This window comes from Colossoma macropomum, unplaced genomic scaffold, assembly GCF_904425465.1.
Source record: "Colossoma macropomum unplaced genomic scaffold, Colossoma_macropomum, whole genome shotgun sequence".
NCBI classification, from domain to species: domain Eukaryota; kingdom Metazoa; phylum Chordata; class Actinopteri; order Characiformes; family Serrasalmidae; genus Colossoma; species Colossoma macropomum.
Genome location: NW_023494806.1, coordinates 14,437,955 through 14,456,128, shown reverse-complemented (window position 1 = coordinate 14,456,128; position 18,174 = coordinate 14,437,955). Strand labels below are relative to the sequence as shown.

Sequence of the window (18,174 nt, the reverse complement as noted above, 5' to 3'; positions counted from 1 at the left end):
AAGCAAAATAAATAAATTAATAAATTAAATAAAACATAGAGGTCTGCTTACCGAGCAATATTCATAAGTTTAAGCTCCGTGGATATTTGGCTGAGGCTTGTGAGTGTAAAACTCGAGCCAATCCTCGTGTAGGATGACTGGTCGTGATCCACTATTAGCCAATCGAAATGCAGGAGGCGGGCCATGGCGGAATACGGTTGGGAAAAAAATGAAGGCCCCCTACATTCACACCCAGGTTCATCGTTATTACCTGTTTCACGTGACACGTTGTATTAGTCCTGAATTGGTTGTGGCTTCGAAAGGAACTGTGATCTTTTCACAGTCTTTCTCCTGAACTTCGGAGGCTGAACGTGAATAAAGAGCACAGCTCACATAGCTTGGAGTCAACGAACAAAACGAAGAGCCACTATATTTCAAGATAAAGCAAAAACGTCTGCCTACTGTACTACCTGTAAGTAGCGCATCTTAAATTTAATGTTCACAGCTGGGATCGTAGGTACATTACGTTTTTACATAGAGGTAGGCTAGACTTTGCTTGGTTAAGGGAAAGTCATTCACAGAAAATAATAAATAGTACGTTTATAATAAATAGGAAACAGCATGTCCTCGAAAATATTAAATTTGTATGTACGTGAGGTTATGATGATAATAACAGATATGTCATATCATATGTTTACGTCCTAATCACTAGTGTTAGTATAAATAGTCTCAAGTATAGTGCCAGCAGGTTGCTATAGTAGGAAACAAACAATAAAAGTCCTTAAGAAATGAGCTTGTTTTCTTCAGATGGCCAAGCAATAAACTTGGCACTGATAAGAGGGGTCATGATGTGATTCAGGCCATGTCAGATATCACTGCACTTAGAAATCAAAGCCAAAGCTGGTTGTTTTTGCTCTGTATTTTGGCTTCAGGGATGTTGTAGAGGTTCTGGTTTGCCTGGTTTCCAGGGGTGATATTCACAATCAATCTCAGAATAGCACAGCAGATCCAGGATCAGACTTGCTACACTCTTTACAGACATCAGTCACTGTGTGCCACTCTTGCATGGAGATGCTTTGAGAATATCATACCAGGTGTGCCAGTGCAGTCCGCTGGCCGTATGATTAACATAAATGTACATGAAGGAATAGATCTGTAACATCTTTCATCGTCTTGCATCATCAAAAGATGATGGGGCAGCCAAGAAACCTAAGAGGGCTATTTGTATAATTACACTTCTGATATTTTAGTTTACTTTGCTCACACGTTATGTGGTCCAAGGCACGGGCTAGTTTGCCAGTTTTTGCGTAACTGTGTGTAAAGGTTCACTTGAGTGCAGACCCAGGCCTACATGTTGCCACACCAGTGTTGTAACTATGAACCTTGTCCTTTTGGCCTCTTTCATTGATGATACTAAAGTGGGTTAGAGACCCACTACGCTGGGATTTAGTCACTAAACCAATTGTAAAAAAAATGAACCTTCACTATCTGAAGCATAGTCAAATACTATGCTTCATAATAAACACTCCTGGTCTTGTTGAATTGCATTAGCTATAGGCTACCCTAGATGGCACCAGAGGTTAGGGATTATGTTTATCATGAACGAAGTACAACATGAAGATGAACTACTTTTAAACAGTCTCATCACTTTAAGTCTTCTGTCCTTCACGCTGAATGGTGATTCGGTAAGAAGATATGGATGAAAGGCAGTCTGTTGACTTTAAAACATACTGTTCCAGGTATCACCTGCTTTCATCACTCTTCAAATCCAGACTTGTTATTGGCACGTTTAACACAGACTTTCAGTGTGTTGCAAGATCATGGTCTCATATAAAGGGTACCAGTTGAGTTCAGAGAACTAGTTTTGGGGACTTAATGGGGATATATTACGGTGCAGGGAGCTCTGCGTCTAGTCAATCTTAATAACCCATTCTAAAAATTAAGTCTGTGCTAACTACTTATTTAATCTCATTTTTTTTCTTATTATTATTCTTTTTATTATTATTATTATTATTATTATTATTGTTGCTTTTCTTCTCTGTTTTTAGGAATTTGTTAAGAACTTCACGTGATATCTGTCAGTGATTGTGGGTGTTTCAACTACCATTCCAAGGGAATTCACGCCATGGAAAATAATGCTGAGAGGTATGTTCAATCCCAGTGTAGCTTTTGTCTTCTCATTCCTGCTTAACAACAACTAAAGAAATAACATGGATTAGATGTCACGTGTTTGTCTCCAAGTAGGCATTGGTGTTCATGTTCTTTTGTTGCTCTCCTACTAGTTTCCCAAAGGTATCTGGCCCTATAAAAGCACAGCTTAACGGCAGGTGTCTAACTTCTGTAATTGCTAACGATAACATGAACCACATGGGCAGCAAGGTACAGGAGGTCTCCTCAGCAGATGATTCTGGGATTGACAGTCCATCTGTAGATGCAGATGCTGAGCTTTCAGAAGAGGTGAAAGGTTTATCGCTGTCGGATTTTACCGTCACATTTGAGGGGGCATCTCCTGGGAGTTTTGAAGAGGCTGTGAAGGCTTCAGGAGGAGCCAGCAAGATCACAGGTAAGATCAGATGATTTCCGCTGAAGGATGTGGCTTTAATCTGTTGCATTTCAAGGTCAGTAGCAAGCAAGCACTGACCTTGTCTTAGAACAAGATCTAGGTTAGATACCCATGGTATCTGAACTGCTAGTGGGTTGGTTGTATTGGCTAGTGTATAATTCTGGAGGTAGATATATTTGAACTGCAGAACTGTACAGTCCCATTAATATGTAAGATTCAGTTCCATAATTTGACTAATCTTGTTTGTTTCACCACAAGGGGACTGTTTCTTTTCCTACTTTGGCTTTCAAGCAGCAATTACCATATTTCTTTTCACAAACAGAAACATGATTGGTGCAATTTGACATTTGATAGCCTGTCAGTAACCTAGGCTATCTTCTTTCTAGTTAGGTGTCCAGTTCTTTAGAATTGCTTGAGTCCATGAAACAGTCAGTGTAATGGCTGAATGGAAGGATAGATGGAAGGATACTGTGTCACCTTGAAAGACTTCATAAGCTTCATTTTTGACCCTATTTTATTGCATTTCTCAAAAACCTTACTAATCATGCTGACTCTTTGTCCTCACTGTTGTCCTGGGACACCAGAGGAAGCACCTATCCCAGTTACAGGTGATGTCTGCCTGGCTCCGGCCGAGCAATACTGGAGCGCTGAACGGGAGAAGGCAGTGAAGCTGAAGATGGCTGAGTCAGGTCCAGGCTCTGAGCCTCCACTCACAGTCCATCAGATGTTCCAGGACACAGTGGATAAATTTGCCGATCACCCAGCCCTCCGGTGGAAGAAAGACGGCGTCTGGCTCACATTGACCTACACGGAATACCAACAGCAGTGCCGAATGGCAGCCAAGAGCTTTCTCAAGGTACTTAGATTGATATACATATATATTTACGTATATGCATAAATTTGCATAGAGACGGGGTGCATGTAATTTTGTCAGCCTCTCAAACTATTAGCAAAGTGCATCTATATTGTGTGGAAGTTCTTTAAAATTTAAAACAGTTCTTTATACACACACATCCGATTCCCAAAAATGGTTCTTTAAAGCAGTGGTTCTCAAAGTGGTCCTCAGGGAGCCACAGATGGTCCAATGTTTGCTCCAACCCTACTGGTAACATATGGGGATGGAGCAAAAATGTGGATCAACTGGGGGTCCTTGAGGACCTGTTTGAGAGTCACAGCTTTGAAGAACCAACCAGGGCCAGGTTTCCAAAAAGGATCTTTAAGTTAAGATCATCATAACTAGTAGAAAATGTTCACTGTGTTCACTGTGAGGCTCGCTCTACCATGTAAGAATCATCTTTGTGCTTAGATGCTTTTGGGAAACCCAGCGCAGTTCTTTAGATAAAAGTGGTTCTTCTGGCTTTGCTCCACGGAACCTTTTTTGGCACCTTTTCTTTTAATAGTATAGTAGTCTGATACCTATCAAATACATGCTTTGGATGATGATGCTTCACCAAAACTCCTTTTTTATTCTTAGACTTTCTTATTTCTGTTTATAGAAAGCTGTTAAGCTCAGTTGCTTTCTATGAGGTTGCTTTTTATGCCAGGTATGATGAACATAATGATACATACATACAACCCCATTTCCAAGAAAGTTGAGACGCTGTGCAAAATGTAAAAAAAAACAAAATTCGATGATGTGCAAATCATTTAAACCCTATATTTAATCGAAAATAGTACAAAGATAACAAGTCAAATGTTGAAACTGAGAATTTTCATTGTTTTTTTTTTCAAATATATGCCCATTTTGAATTTAAGGCCAACAGCACGTTCCAAAAAAGTTAGGACGGGGGCATGTTTACCACTTCATCACCTCTTCTTTAAAAAAGGTTTGGGACCTGAGGAGACCAATTGCTATACTTTTGAAAGTGAAATCTCTTCCCATTTTTGCCTAACATAGAATTTCAGCTGCTCAACAGTTCTGGTTTTTGGCCTTGTCCCTTGCGTACAGAGATTTCTCCAGATTCTCAGAATCTTTTGATGATATTATGTACCATAGATCATGAAAAGCAAACGTTCTTTGCTATTTTATGTTGAGAAACGTTATTCTTGAATTGTTGCACATTTTGATTGTGTAGTCTTTCACAGAGTGGTGAACCCCTCCTCCTCATCTTTACTTCTGAAAGATCAGCCTCTCTGGGATGCTCATTTTATACCCAGCCATGTCCTTGACCTGTTGCCAATTAACCACCAGGTGTTTTTTCAGCATTACACAACTTTACCAGCCTTTTGTTGCCCCCGTCCCAACGTTTTTGAAATGCGTTGTTGGCATCAAATTTAAAATGGACAAATGTTTTCAAAAAACAATTAAACTTCTCAGTTTAACATTTGATATGTTGTCTTTGAAGCATTTTCAATTAAATGTAGGATTTGAATGATGTGCACATCATTCCATTTTGTTTTTACTTACATTTTTCACAGCATCCCAACTTTTTTAGAAATGGGGTTGTAATTATATGTAGGACATACCTTAGAAATGACATTACAGTTGTATAAACACTATATTAGATTCCAGACTTTATTGCCTGCTTTGGGTATGGAGTGTTCAAATCTCCAGTTTGACACAGAATAGTTTAGTCTATCTAAATACGACCGAAAATATCATCTATATATATGCCTGTTATCTGTATATATCTGTATATGTAACAAGGTGTGTGTGCACACTTAGCATGTGTTTGTCCTGTATTTGTATCTGTAGTTGGGGTTGGAACGTTTCCATGGAGTCGGTATTCTGGGCTTCAATTCTCCTGAGTGGTTCATCGCAAACATTGCCTGTATCATGGCAGGGTATTTTGGAAATTCTGTTTATATATTTAATGTTCTATGTTCATTCTTATCTATAGTGATTTGCAGGTTAAGCAGGTTAAAAAATGAGGAAACTGCATGATGTAATCAATGGTAAAAGTATACAAGATCTGATCACTGTTTGTTCTCCAGAGGACTCGCTACTGGAATCTACACTACCAACTCTCCAGAAGCCTGCCAGTATGTAGCTCATAACAGTGAAGCCAACGTTTTGGTTGTGGAAAACAACAAGCAGCTTGTGAAAATCCTCCAGGTAGATAACTGATGCCTTAATTACATTAGTTAGATACATTAATTAGTTTGAAAGACCTGCTACTGGGCCCCATTTCACAAATCTACAAGTGTTACATGATGTGAAGAGGTGCAGTTCTCACTCTGAAAAATCTCCCTAACAATTAAGACAATCAAATCCATGATGCCTTCTGTTTCTTAGCAACCCTTCCAGCCTTAACTCAGTTTATTATGTTACTTGTTGTGTTATGCAGCATTCGTCAGCATTATTTTCCACAGCCTCATCTAATCTTCTAATCTAGCGAGTCATTTCTGTCATTCGAGTAATCAGTTCTCTCCATTGTAATGATTTGAAGGTAGTTAACTGCCACACATCATCAAAAGAGGGTTTGCCTACTCTTTAAACTTGAACATATCACTGTAGAGATAACTGCGGCATTGCTGTAGGAGACGAGTAGACACATTTACAACAGATGTGGCAATTATTATATACAATTATTATATTTTTACAATTATTAATTATTACAATTGATTATTGTAATAATTGTATTATTACAATAATACAATTATTATATTTTTTATTTTGGCCAAAGTGTCTCTTTAAAGTTGCTGTTTTCTTTTTTCTACTTTAGGTGAAAGACCAGCTTCCACATTTGAAGGCAATTATTCAATACAAGGGTGAACTGGAGAAGAAAATACCAAATGTGTATACGGTAGGCCTCCACCTCTAATTATAGGGCAGTTCCACCAAAACTTGTTTTTGATTGTCTGCCTTTATATCATAAAAGGCTTTGACCTTCAAGCCAGGACAAAGATAATAAGTGTTCTTCCTGGTTTTAACCTTGTCAACTTTTGGCAAGTATGCAGACAGACTGAAAAAGTAGGGGTGGGATTTCATTTTAATATATGAGATGGCTTAATTAATGGCTGCCCCAGTGTGAAGACATTTTTAAATGTGATCTGTTTTTTCAGTGGGCTGAGTTTATGAAGCTTGGTGAAGGGGTTTCAGATGCTGAGTTGGATGAAGTGATTAAAAGCCAAAAGGCTAACGAATGCTGCTCTCTTATCTACACCTCTGGAACTACGGGAAACCCAAAAGGAGTCATGCTCAGTCATGATAATGTGAGTTAATTTGTGACCCTGAAATAAACAGGGTTTTTATTAAAGAGTATCGAACTGGCCTTTTACATCACATTGTTAGTATTGACATTAGAATAGGTCGATTAGACACCTGTGAAGAAATCTGTGTATTTAGTGAGTTGGACTTTCACAAAAAAGCTATATAAAAGTGAAACTTGGTTAGATGTTCTAGGCCATGTTAAAAATAGTAGCTCAAGGTTAATCAATACAAATGCCACCTTTTTGCCCTTCTCTGGTCAGATCACATGGCTCTCGAATGCAGCGGGTCTTATGGCCAGTGTGAACATGGCAGAGGCGTCTTTGGTGAGCTACCTGCCCCTCAGTCATGTGGCAGCCCAGATCAACGACATGTGGATCTCCTTGAAGTTTGCTGGAACTACCTACTTTGCAGAACCAGATGCACTGAAGGTTAGCGCTGTCTTCATTTATGAAGTAGTCTGATGTTTTTCTTCCTGACAACAAAAATAAAATGAAAGAAAACAAAAGGATTCTTTAAATTGATGCCATAGAAGAAACACCTTTGGTTCCCTAAAGAACCCTTCAGTGATATGGTTCACTAAAGGGCCATTTTGTTAATGAGATGTTTGAGTATGAAGCACCTTTTTTAAATGCTTAGAGACTTAGAGGCTTAGAGACAATATGGAAAGTTTCTAAGCTTGGAACCATTTAAGAGCATTTAATTTTAGACAGAAAGCAGTAACAGTGGCGTAATTCACTGGCTTTGGTTAGACTCTTACTGTGATTGCTTGGTAATTAATAGTTCTGATTATTATATCCTGATAAAAATATGCATCTTGAGACGTGATGAAGAAGCCTATTTAAGTCTGCATGTATAAATATCATACTGTAAGTTTATTACTGATGGTTATGTGCTGTAATAATTAGAACCTGGATATTGTGCTTCTCTAGGGTTCTTTGGCCCACACTCTGAGAGAAGTGCGGCCTACGGCCTTTCTGGGAGTTCCACGCGTGTGGGAGAAGATGCAGGAAGCGATGAAAGCCGTCGGTGCAAATTCTTCCGTCATGAAGCAAAAAATTGCTGCTTGGGCCAAGGGTATAGGACTTCAGGCCAGCTATAATGCCATGAATGGGTGTGTATTCTACCAACACTCCTCCTGGAGATCTACTTTCCTGCAGAGTTTAGTACCTGTCTGCTTTTAACATGCTACCCTGTGTGCTCCCAGGGTTGGTGGCCACGGCTTTAGACAAATTAGTAGTTCATAGATTCAGAACTAGTTTAGATTTCAGCCTAAAGCAGTTTAAATTCAGGGCTAAACTGCTATTGGCTGAATAAGCAGCTATAATATAAATGTGTCACAAAAACAATGAGTTGAAAATGAACCGTTTTTGCTGCTTATTATTAGTATCTGGGCTGTATGGACTGGGGAGTGAATGCTTCATGTTGCCAACTGAGGAAATTTTCATAATATTTCCAATTTCCATGATGTGAGCCCTTTAAAGTGCTATTGTGCTTTTTAAAAATATGTTTTATGTCTTTCATTTTCAGATATAGCAGACTTGTCTTTATTTATATGTTGTTATATTTAGTTTTAATCTCCCCATTAAGGCCACTTTGTGAGCACCTACTCTACATAAATAAATTATTATTACTCAAAGCTGAATCTGAATGGCTAAATGCTCCTGTGCTTTGTTTCCCAGGGATCCCTCTGTGCCCTGGGGCTTCACGCTGGCTAATAATCTGGTCTTCAAGAGAGTGCGCGCTGCTCTTGGGTTGGACCGCTGTAGGCTCTATTTCACAGGCGCTGCTCCCATCACCAAGGACACGCTGGAGTACTTCATGAGCCTCAACATTCAATTGCTTGAGGGGTATGGCATGAGTGAGAGCACGGGACCACACACCATGTCCTGCACCAACTGTTTCCAGATCATGAGGTCAGCTCTGTTCTCTTTCTGTAGTGACTGCATATTGTTTTTGGTTTGGGTTTTACATTGTACATTGTTTTAAGTTAGCATAGGTGTTGCCTGTCTGGTCTTGTGCAGCTAAGAGTCATTGACAAGAGCTTTATCATAACAAATAGAGAAAAGCAGGTAACAGTATACTGCAGGGCAGTGTTTATTAGGCTACATGACACCTACATAACCCCTTCATGACATACACCTACTTAAACATTTATAAAAGCTTATTCCAATAGACGTCTTTGTTATGAAGGATGCACTTGACAGCTCTGATGATGAAGTTCACATAACATCTATGTAAGATGACTTGTTTTTTTCTAATTTTAGGTTTTGTCTCGGGTGTAATGACATAGAGTTTCTAGCTCAGTGTATGTCACAGTGGCATAATGCTAATAATATGACATAACTTGCCATTCAGGCCAGGTGTGCATTTCTGAGGCCCTTAAGTAATGTGAGTTTCGTTTTAGTAGTTATACGATTTCAGCCGTGTCACAAAGGGTCATGACCCGACCCAGTGTCAGAAAAATAGGTCACCTGATATAAGTATTATGTCAAATTTGATAAAAACAGCCTTAATAATAGACGACGCCTATTACAACTAGCCTTTATAAATATTTGTCAGTTCATGATGAACTTGTAGGTGTCATGTACCTTATGAACACTTCAGTAAAGTGTTACCGAAAACATGAGTTTAAGACCAAATGGTAGATTCACAGATTGATCCACAACAAACAAGTGTATCCAGGATGTGGATTCACAATTCCAGTATGATCCTACAGCTGCGGTAAGGTGATACCAGGCTGCAAAACCAAGCTGGTCAAGCCAGATGCTGACGGAAATGGGGAAGTTTGCTTCTGGGGGCGGCATGTTTTCATGGGCTACCTGAACATGCCTGACAAAACCGAGGAGGCGCTGGACTCAGAAGGCTGGCTGCACTCAGGAGACCTTGGAAAGCACGATAAAAATGGCTTCCTGTACATTACAGGCAGAATAAAAGGTAGGTTTTAGTCTAAAGCAATAAGAAATTCATTAAGAGGCTCAAAGACTAGACTGACAAGAAGAGACAGGTGATAGTATTGAGTGTGTCTGAAATAAAGATTAAGTTTACTAATGTTTGACTTACATAGGACCATAAAGCGCCCATAGGACAGCCTACCTACTGCACACACAAGGCACAGTGAAACAACAGAACTGTCAACAAGCTCGAAACAAAAGTAAAATCAAAGTTTAATGATAAAGACACAGCTGTGTTGATAAATAAAGTTCTTTCCCCCTAAAGCATTCCACATAAACACATAAAGCTTGCGTGTATTGCTGCTACATCATAGCGCATTTTGTTCTGCACCTTTTCATAAACATACTTCTGATCCTGAGCTCTGAAATAATGTTTCTTTTGGTAAATATTGTTTGAGCATATTATCAAGGCTACCATTGTCAGATTAAATCTCCTACTAACAGTCCTTTGAAACATGGTAAACTTATCCTTGATGTTAGAAGTCATTTTAAAAGCAAAATACATGTAAAACTGACCACTGCAAGTTGCTCAAACGTTAGTAAATTGAGCAGAATATGTAATTAGCCACAGATCCAAGAAGCCTGCCAATTTTCTGCACAATCCTCACACTTTTTTTTTGCACAATCCTCATTCAAATACATATGCATGAAGAAGAGAAGTGCATTTTGCATTTTTCCACGCTCTTGACCTATAAACTATGTGTTTAGGCTTTTCTGCCAGTTTTATACAAAACACACAGGCAAGATAAACTTGAGATAAACTTGGATGATAGAAAAATGGTAGTAAATTGCTGCTAGCTTATCATTTAGAAACGAAGGAGCAGGAATACACTGAAACTCAAAATGTTTGTTGTATGTATTTCATAGAACTGATCATCACTGCTGGAGGAGAGAACATCCCGCCAGTCCCCATCGAGGATGCTCTTAAAGAGGAAGTGTCCATCATTAGCAATGCCATGTTAGTGGGAGACAGAAAGAAATTCCTGTCCATGCTTCTCACTCTGAAAGTAAGGCAGTCCACCATTTGCCCTTTACAGCTTTACATCTTTAAAAATAAAGGTGCTGAGAGGGGTTCTTTGAAGCATTACATAGAAGAACCACTTTTGTTTCTTTGAAGATCCTATAACTGGATGGTCCTTTTAAAGATATCTTTTTTTAAAAGTGAGATGCGCGAGTGTAAAGAACCATTTCAAAGGATTAAAAAAGCTTCTATATAATATAAAGATTCTGTACCACTGAGATTTTTGTAGAATGGTACGTCCAATCAAAGAATCATTGAGGAATGCAGTGTACTTTCAAAGGATTGCTTCAACAAAAATGCTAATAGTAACTGAACACTAGGGGTACAGTAGTAGCATTCTGGATTAAATACAGTACTGAGCAAAGGTCAGAGACTACCCCTCATTTATTTTTAATTTAGCTCTTTAATTTTAGCTCAGTTGTTAGGAGTCCAGTTTTCTTTGTATCTTTTAATATTTTTTTGAGCTCCAGTTTTGGAAACTCACTTGGATTGTCTTCTGTCTCATTTCCTCAGAAATGTCTCCTGAAAATAAGTAACTTAACGTGGAAATTAAATAAGTGGTCACTGACATCTGCACAGTACTGTATTACTAAGGCAAAAGGCCAAACACTATTATTTACAAGATTGAAGCCAAAGTTTTTGGAGTTATTTTGCTAGAGATTTTCAAATAATGAAGTAAAACATCTTGTATTCCTCAGTGTCAGGTTGATGAGAACGGAGATCCCACAGATAAGCTGAGCCCACTGGCTGTGCAGTTTTGCCAGCAACATGGAGTCACCGCCAGCAAAGTGTCTGAAATCATCAACAACAAAGAGCCAGCCATTTACAAAGCCATCCAGGAAGGTGTAGACAAAGTCAACGCCAAGGCCACTTCCAACGCTCAGAGGGTTCAGAAGTGGATTCTCCTACCGCAGGACTTCTCCATATCTGGGGGGGAGCTTGGTAAGGTTTTTTTTCATGTTTTCTATTCAAAAATGTGTACGACTGAGCCTGTGAATATTAAATAACAGAAGCATATTTTGTAACAATATGCCTCAACTTAGGTTGCGCTGGCGTCTCTGCAGTTTGTTATTCTAGTAACAAACAGGGTGTTTTATCTAAAAGTACGCTTGGTGTAAACATTATACTTGCCAAAACGCCCTCACTGTTGTTTAAAGAAGGCATTTACTGAACTGTAACCCAAGAGTGAGACTGAAATAGAAGGAGAATTTCACTGACGCAGAAACGCTGTTAGACAAAAGTATACTGAAAATACTTTACTGTGAAAATATGTGAAAGAATGTAACAGTCTAAAAAAAGTTTCTATACATATTCACCTTTTAGGAAGTAGCAAACTGCAAAACGTAGATCAACTGAAACATGGTGATTCTATATATACCACAGTGAAGAAAAAAGGTTAATTTGTAGTGGAGTTGTTGTTGTTGTTGTTGTTGTTGTTGTTATTGCCATTATTATTATTATTATTATTATTATTATTATTACTACTACTACTACTATTACTACATACTGCTAAATCAATTCTGGCTCCTGGCAAGCAAATACAGTTGTGTTTCTCTGAAATATCTTGTATTCTCTGCTTAATTCAGAGAATTCCTCTAATTGTCTCCATATATGTTGTTGCTGCCTGTCCTCTTCCTTCTTTACCTTTAACTGTTCCAAGCTTAAATGTCTTGTCCAGTGGATATGAGTCCAAAATAAGAGACATCAGTTTGTTTATCTCTGTTTTGAGTTAGAGATAAGGCTTGATTTGGTCAAGGATCTGTTTCTTTTTCTTTGCCATCAAGACACAGTTAGGTCTGAAATGTATTACTTAGTAAATGTCTTCAACACAATTTGTTTTATACTATTGAAAGCAGTGACTGAGCGTAAAATGTTTATTTTAGTAGGAATCACTCACTGATTCTTTTTTTTTTTTTACTAGGTCCCACTATGAAGCTCAAGAGGCCAGTTGTCACAAAAATGTACAAAGAAGAAATTGACAAGTTTTATGGGGAATAAACCATCATAATGTTGGACTTTAACCTGAAGGTGCAGTGTGTAAGAATTAGGGGCATCTTTGGCAGAAATGGAATCTAGTATACAAAACCATGTTTTCATTAGTGTATAATTACCTATAACAATGAGTCATTGTGTTTTTGTTAGCTTAGAATGAGCCCTTCATATCTATACCGTAGCGGTCCTCTTCCAACATGTTGTCCTGCCATGTTTCAACAGTAGCCCAGAGTGGACAAACCAAATACTGGCTCTAGAGAGTGCCTTTCACGTTTTTGCATTGAAGTGGCTGCTGGTGTTGGCCAACCATGTTGTATCGTGAGAAGTTTGAGAAACCAAATTTTGAGAAATGGAGGATCATACTTATTATTTAGCACAAGAAAAAGCAAGGGAGGGTGAATCCTCACCATCAAAGAAGCGAAAACCTGAAGAACAAAACGAAATCAGGACACACGACAGCAGAAAACATAAGGCCACCATAGTACTACTACTAGATGCTTGGAAAGAAGATGGTGAAGGAGGGGCACTTGGTTGCAATCTGCAACTTCATCACTGGATGCCACTAAATATTACACACTGCTCCTTTAAGAGTGTGGTAAACTGGACAAATACATCCCTGTCTAGTTAGGTTTGAGTTGCTCAAACGTATCAGGTTTTGCTCACTCCATCTCACAGACAGCTAACAGAACGCTGTTCAGCTGTCAGTGTGTGTACATAGCACTTAATGATGAAAGCACTTTTTGTACATAATGGGCTCAATCATAGCCATAGCTGGCACCCACAACATTGCACTAATCTGTGTTAACTATGTTGTATCTATAGCAAACATTTGCTAATTTAACTGCTGGACCAAAGTGCTTTAATATTGTCTTATGTCACTTGATAACTGCCACTGTTGGCTATTTGATAAATGATTACACTACATATGAAACTATAGGTAGGTTTATATCACTCAAAACCTACAGATAAAATCTAGAATGTGTTATTATTGAAGTCATGCTAACTCATTAGCTGAAGTTTATTGTTAGCCATTTCTGCACTTACAGCTGATCTGAGCTCAGACTTGCTGTTTGACTGAGATGTAAGGAATCTAATAGGACATCAAATTTGCTCCGTGTGACAGTTAAGCGTCTCAAAGTAGTGCAGTAAGAAAACAGCCTCAGGAGTGACCGCGTTTCTCTAGTCACAGTTCAAAAGCAAAAGTGCTATGCGTAGTCCACATTAAATATGTTGTGCAGTTCAAGCAATGCTATGATTTCTCAGATATGGTTTGCAGTCGCTTGTTCACATGTTTTTCACAGAATGTGCAGACATATGTCTCTTCTGTTCTGTAGAGGATATAGATATTTATGAAAATGTTTATCTCTTAACAACAAAACAACAATTCTTAAAATAAATTGAAGATGGACATGTACATTAAATAAGTGATCGTTTTTTTTAATGTTTTCCTTTTTTTAAGACTGAATGAACAGAAATGAATGCTAATGAATGAATAAATGTTAACAGATAAAGATGAAGGAGTGGTTCTCATGCTTACTGGGACATCTTCCACTGCAGGATAGCCTGCACACTACAACAGACCAGACTGCGCTTTCAGGATTAAACACTACATAAAGAAACTAGATTATATTGTGTTCTTCTACTTGAGTTGTTTGTCTTTAACTGCAGAACCAGTCTCAGGTTTATAATCCCTCCATAAAAGAGGTTCTCCTTCATTCTTTATGCATTTACAGCATAACTAGGATTAGTGTTGCTCGGGTTTCACATGTTGCTTTCACATTAAGACAAAATTATTAGTGTCATGTTACAGTATTAGAATGAAGGAGCAAATGGACTGTCTTTAAAACTGTCCTTAACACTTGAAATACCTGCATCTGCTTGAAGGAAGGAAATCCACATCAGCCTTCACCTTTGTACTTGGAAGACTAAGATAAAGAATGGCTTAAAGGTAACACAAGAGTAACACAGTGGTGAGGAGAAGTGTGTGAACGTGTAAATCATTAATCATTTTTATATTCCGTTGTAATTAAACGTGCAGTTTGGCTGCAGGTAGAACATGTTTTGCACCAGTTTTGATGCATTAAAACCAGAAGTAGAACATATCAGACAGGAGCTTTTTTAATTGAATACAATTATATGGTAAGGAGGGTTAATTATCAATTAGCATGTTTACTGCAATGCTAGACACCTTTTTTACCCTGAACTTCTTTGTTACATCTAAATTGAGCTCAATGTAAAAACATTAGCTGCCTCTAGAGCAAGAGTAGACAATCAGTTACACTCAGTTATTGATATGTATCATTTTTTGTTACAAATCTGGCAAAAGTATGAGCAAATCTTTCAGGATCTCCAAGGCAACACACAGTTGCAAAAGATGAGTTGCCTCATAAATCCTCTTTCTCAATACTCTGGTTATGGTTCTGTTGATTAGCCAATGTGCTAACTTGCAGTTATGGACACAAATGCCCTCTGATCATAATCTGCAGTGGAACTACAGACAGAAAAGGCAATAGACTGAGTTTCGTACTTCGTGTCTTTATGACCTCGTTTGAAAGGAAAATGGGGAATCTACATAGTACTAATTGCTGGTTGTGCAGCTAACAGCAAATAGCTAACAGCTAATTAACACAGTGCACGGAAACAGAGGCAGCTTTGACCAGATGAATTATGAATGATTGTAAAATTGTAACCTTGATTGTGTGATAGTGATTCACTATACGGACAGCAGACACTGTAAAAGGCAATTTGTCATATCACTTAAGGAGGCTAATGTATTTTAAAGAAAAAGTGTCCAATAAAAAATCGAGTTGATTCTGTACAGAGGGACAACTGAGCTGAAAAATTAAAAGATGAATTCCACCAATTTATTTTTTAAGTTCTGCATAATTAAATGGTTAATATGTAAATATAGTTGTTCAGAGTGGTTTAATGTGAAATGTTCTGTTCTAGAGAAACTTACGGAGTCAGAATTGTTCACAGTGGTGGTGATAGGAACCAGACATCTGAAGCTATTATGTGAAATGGTTACTAATACACTAACTGATGCGAGACATACAATTTTGCTGTACAATATATATATATGTATATGTATATATATATATATATATATATATATATATATATATATGTATATGTATATATATATATATATATATCAGGTTCTGCTGGTGTTACTGACACTTATAAGATTGGGCTGCACTGGCTGAAGTGCAGTCTCCTGATATTCTCATAACTTTTAAGCTGTTTCCTGATAGAATGTAGAAAACATGTGATGGTCAGTGAGACAGGATACTTTTCGGGTGCCTCTGGTAGAGATTCTGAACAGATCTACCAACAGCAAGAAATGAAGGACTATAGTACCTAAAAAAAAAAGGGAAAAGACTTTCTGGAGCATTGCAAATGCAAATTTAGAATAGTCATGAACATGAAAATAGTTGATTTAATATAAAATATTATTCTCAATGTTGTATATAATATCAGATTTATTTTCTGCTCAGTTCCAGCTGCACTAAAACGAAGTATTCCCCCCCCCCAAAAAAAAAGTGGTTCAACTCAATAATTAAGTTACATTTTTGCATGGTCATATGATTTAAATAGAAGTTTGTGCATGATTTCTTCCCTCAGGTAAACCCAAAGTATAGCTGAGTTGGCATGGAATACAATTCAAATGTTCGAATGTTGTAATACTACTGGTACTACAGAGTTGTACAACTAGTATTACTACTAGTATCAAATTACTTGTATGGCTGAAAGCCTTCACAGACTTTATGGTTCATTTCCAAATGGTCGTGCTAGTTTGATTTTGTTTTCCTCTATATTTTATATCCTCCCTAGTTTCTATTACATGTTGATCTTAACACAGACTTTCCCTCCTCTGTAAACATTTGTTTGTGTCAAATTATTTTTGTCTCTTATGCATTGTTGTGGACTCAAATTGTTCTTTTCATGAAATGGCTCACTTCAGTGTCTGTAAATGTGCTACTGTTGAATCATGCCAAGACAGGAAATTATGTGCTGCCGCCCCTTAGTGGTCACTAGTCCAACTTCCACAGGTTACGAGCTTTAGATCCTTCCAGACAGGCCTAACTCGAACAAATCTCTAGATTATGATTCTTCCGCTACTTTAGTCTTGAACTGTATCCCTGTGAGTTTTCACAAGGTTTAGTTTTAAAGTTTTAGAATGACTGAATGAAGATTTAGATTGAAGGCTGAAGATTCACTGTGTATGTTTACTCTACGCATGGTCCATCAGAACTCCATGAGATTACATTTAAAACCCTGTTGTTGACCAAGTGAATGTGATCTACTTTACCTTGAGCTGAAGAACTTTATCAGATAATGGTGCTGCTTTTGTGAATCTTATGACATCTTGACAGCCTTTTCAATCTATGACCCCAAACTGATGTCGGAACAATCTTTAGAGTACCAACAACAGCATTCTGTCCACAACTAAAGTTGATCTGTTTTATAGTGAAGATGCATCATGCAAAAGGCTGTGCAGCAATCTGCTACTTCTTAGGTGCCAGTTGTTTAGTTGCAGCTTTGTTTTTTCACTTTCTAAACAAATCTGCCAAATAGAGATGCACCGATACCACTTTTTCCCTTCCGATACTGATACAGACACCTGATCCTTTAGTATCGGCCGATACAAAGTATCGATTCCAATACTAATTCTGTCTAACCTAACTTACTTATAGGTCCTGATAGTTATACAATTTCAACACTTTATTTTGGTAAAATCTATGTTCTGCGTCACAAATAAAACACACTCAGCTTGGCTAAATGGTATTTTCTTGTTGGATTATATTTATTAGATGCTTAAGAAAACTTATTTTTGTTTATTTAATGTATGTATTTACTATTTACTATTATATAATAAGTAATAAGAACCATGTTTAATAACTTAAGTAAATGTAAAATATCTTTATTCAGCAAAACAGTTAAAAACAGCTGCACACAGCAGCTTCTCTGGCTCAAAAATGGAGCTGAATGTTGTTTCACATCCAAAGTCATTTGTGTCATACGTGCATTTTGTTCACTCATGCTGCGTCATTGAGTGTCAGTTCAGTAAATATCACTGTCGTTCACGCTGTTGGTATCAGCGACTTTGTGTTTTTTCTTGCTTAGTTGAAGCAATACGCTGCAAGACCCCGCTGCTGAGTGGTAGAGCTGATTGACAGAGGTGCACCGCAAGCTGGGGGCTAGAGGACTCTATGCTAAAGGCTAAATCAAGGCTAAAGGCTATCATCACACTTAGAGTCCAACTAAACCTTCCACTCCCAATAACAATAACTCAGACTGTAAGCGACCACACAGCGGCAGATGAGTGATTACTGAAAGAAGCGGCTCAGCCGTTCAGGTAAGCAGCTCTGATAGTGGGTTCTTAACTCCAAAAACTGCCATTACAGATTCTGCCATGAGCATTTTTACTGCTGCTTGTCATCCCACATGCCGACATGTTGTTAAGTTCTGTCATAGGTATCGATATCCCCATCACTGATACCAATACTGCATT

At 38.0% G+C, this 18,174-nt stretch overlaps 1 protein-coding gene across 4 annotated transcripts; it reads left to right on the top strand.

The window, feature by feature from the left end:
- The first annotated feature begins 260 nt into the window (after positions 1–260).
- LOC118827344 (long-chain-fatty-acid--CoA ligase ACSBG2-like) lies at positions 261–14,075 on the top strand. Of its 4 annotated transcripts, none has more exons than XM_036598666.1 (15): positions 261–451; positions 2,028–2,124; positions 2,262–2,542; positions 3,127–3,398; positions 5,238–5,326; positions 5,477–5,597; positions 6,208–6,288; positions 6,548–6,697; positions 6,956–7,123; positions 7,625–7,806; positions 8,375–8,608; positions 9,412–9,629; positions 10,514–10,653; positions 11,366–11,609; positions 12,589–14,075. In XM_036598666.1, the coding sequence occupies exons 2-15, from the start codon at positions 2,105–2,107 to the stop codon at positions 12,663–12,665; spliced, it is 2,277 nt and encodes a 758-aa protein (XP_036454559.1). In that variant the 5' UTR covers positions 261–451; positions 2,028–2,104; the 3' UTR covers positions 12,666–14,075. The 4 variants fall into 4 exon arrangements, with proteins under 4 accessions (XP_036454559.1, XP_036454561.1, XP_036454558.1 ...); XM_036598668.1 differs by lacking the exon at positions 261–451 and adding an exon at positions 1,699–1,718; XM_036598665.1 differs by lacking the exon at positions 261–451 and adding an exon at positions 1,810–1,922.
- Positions 14,076–18,174: the final 4,099 nt, after the last annotated feature.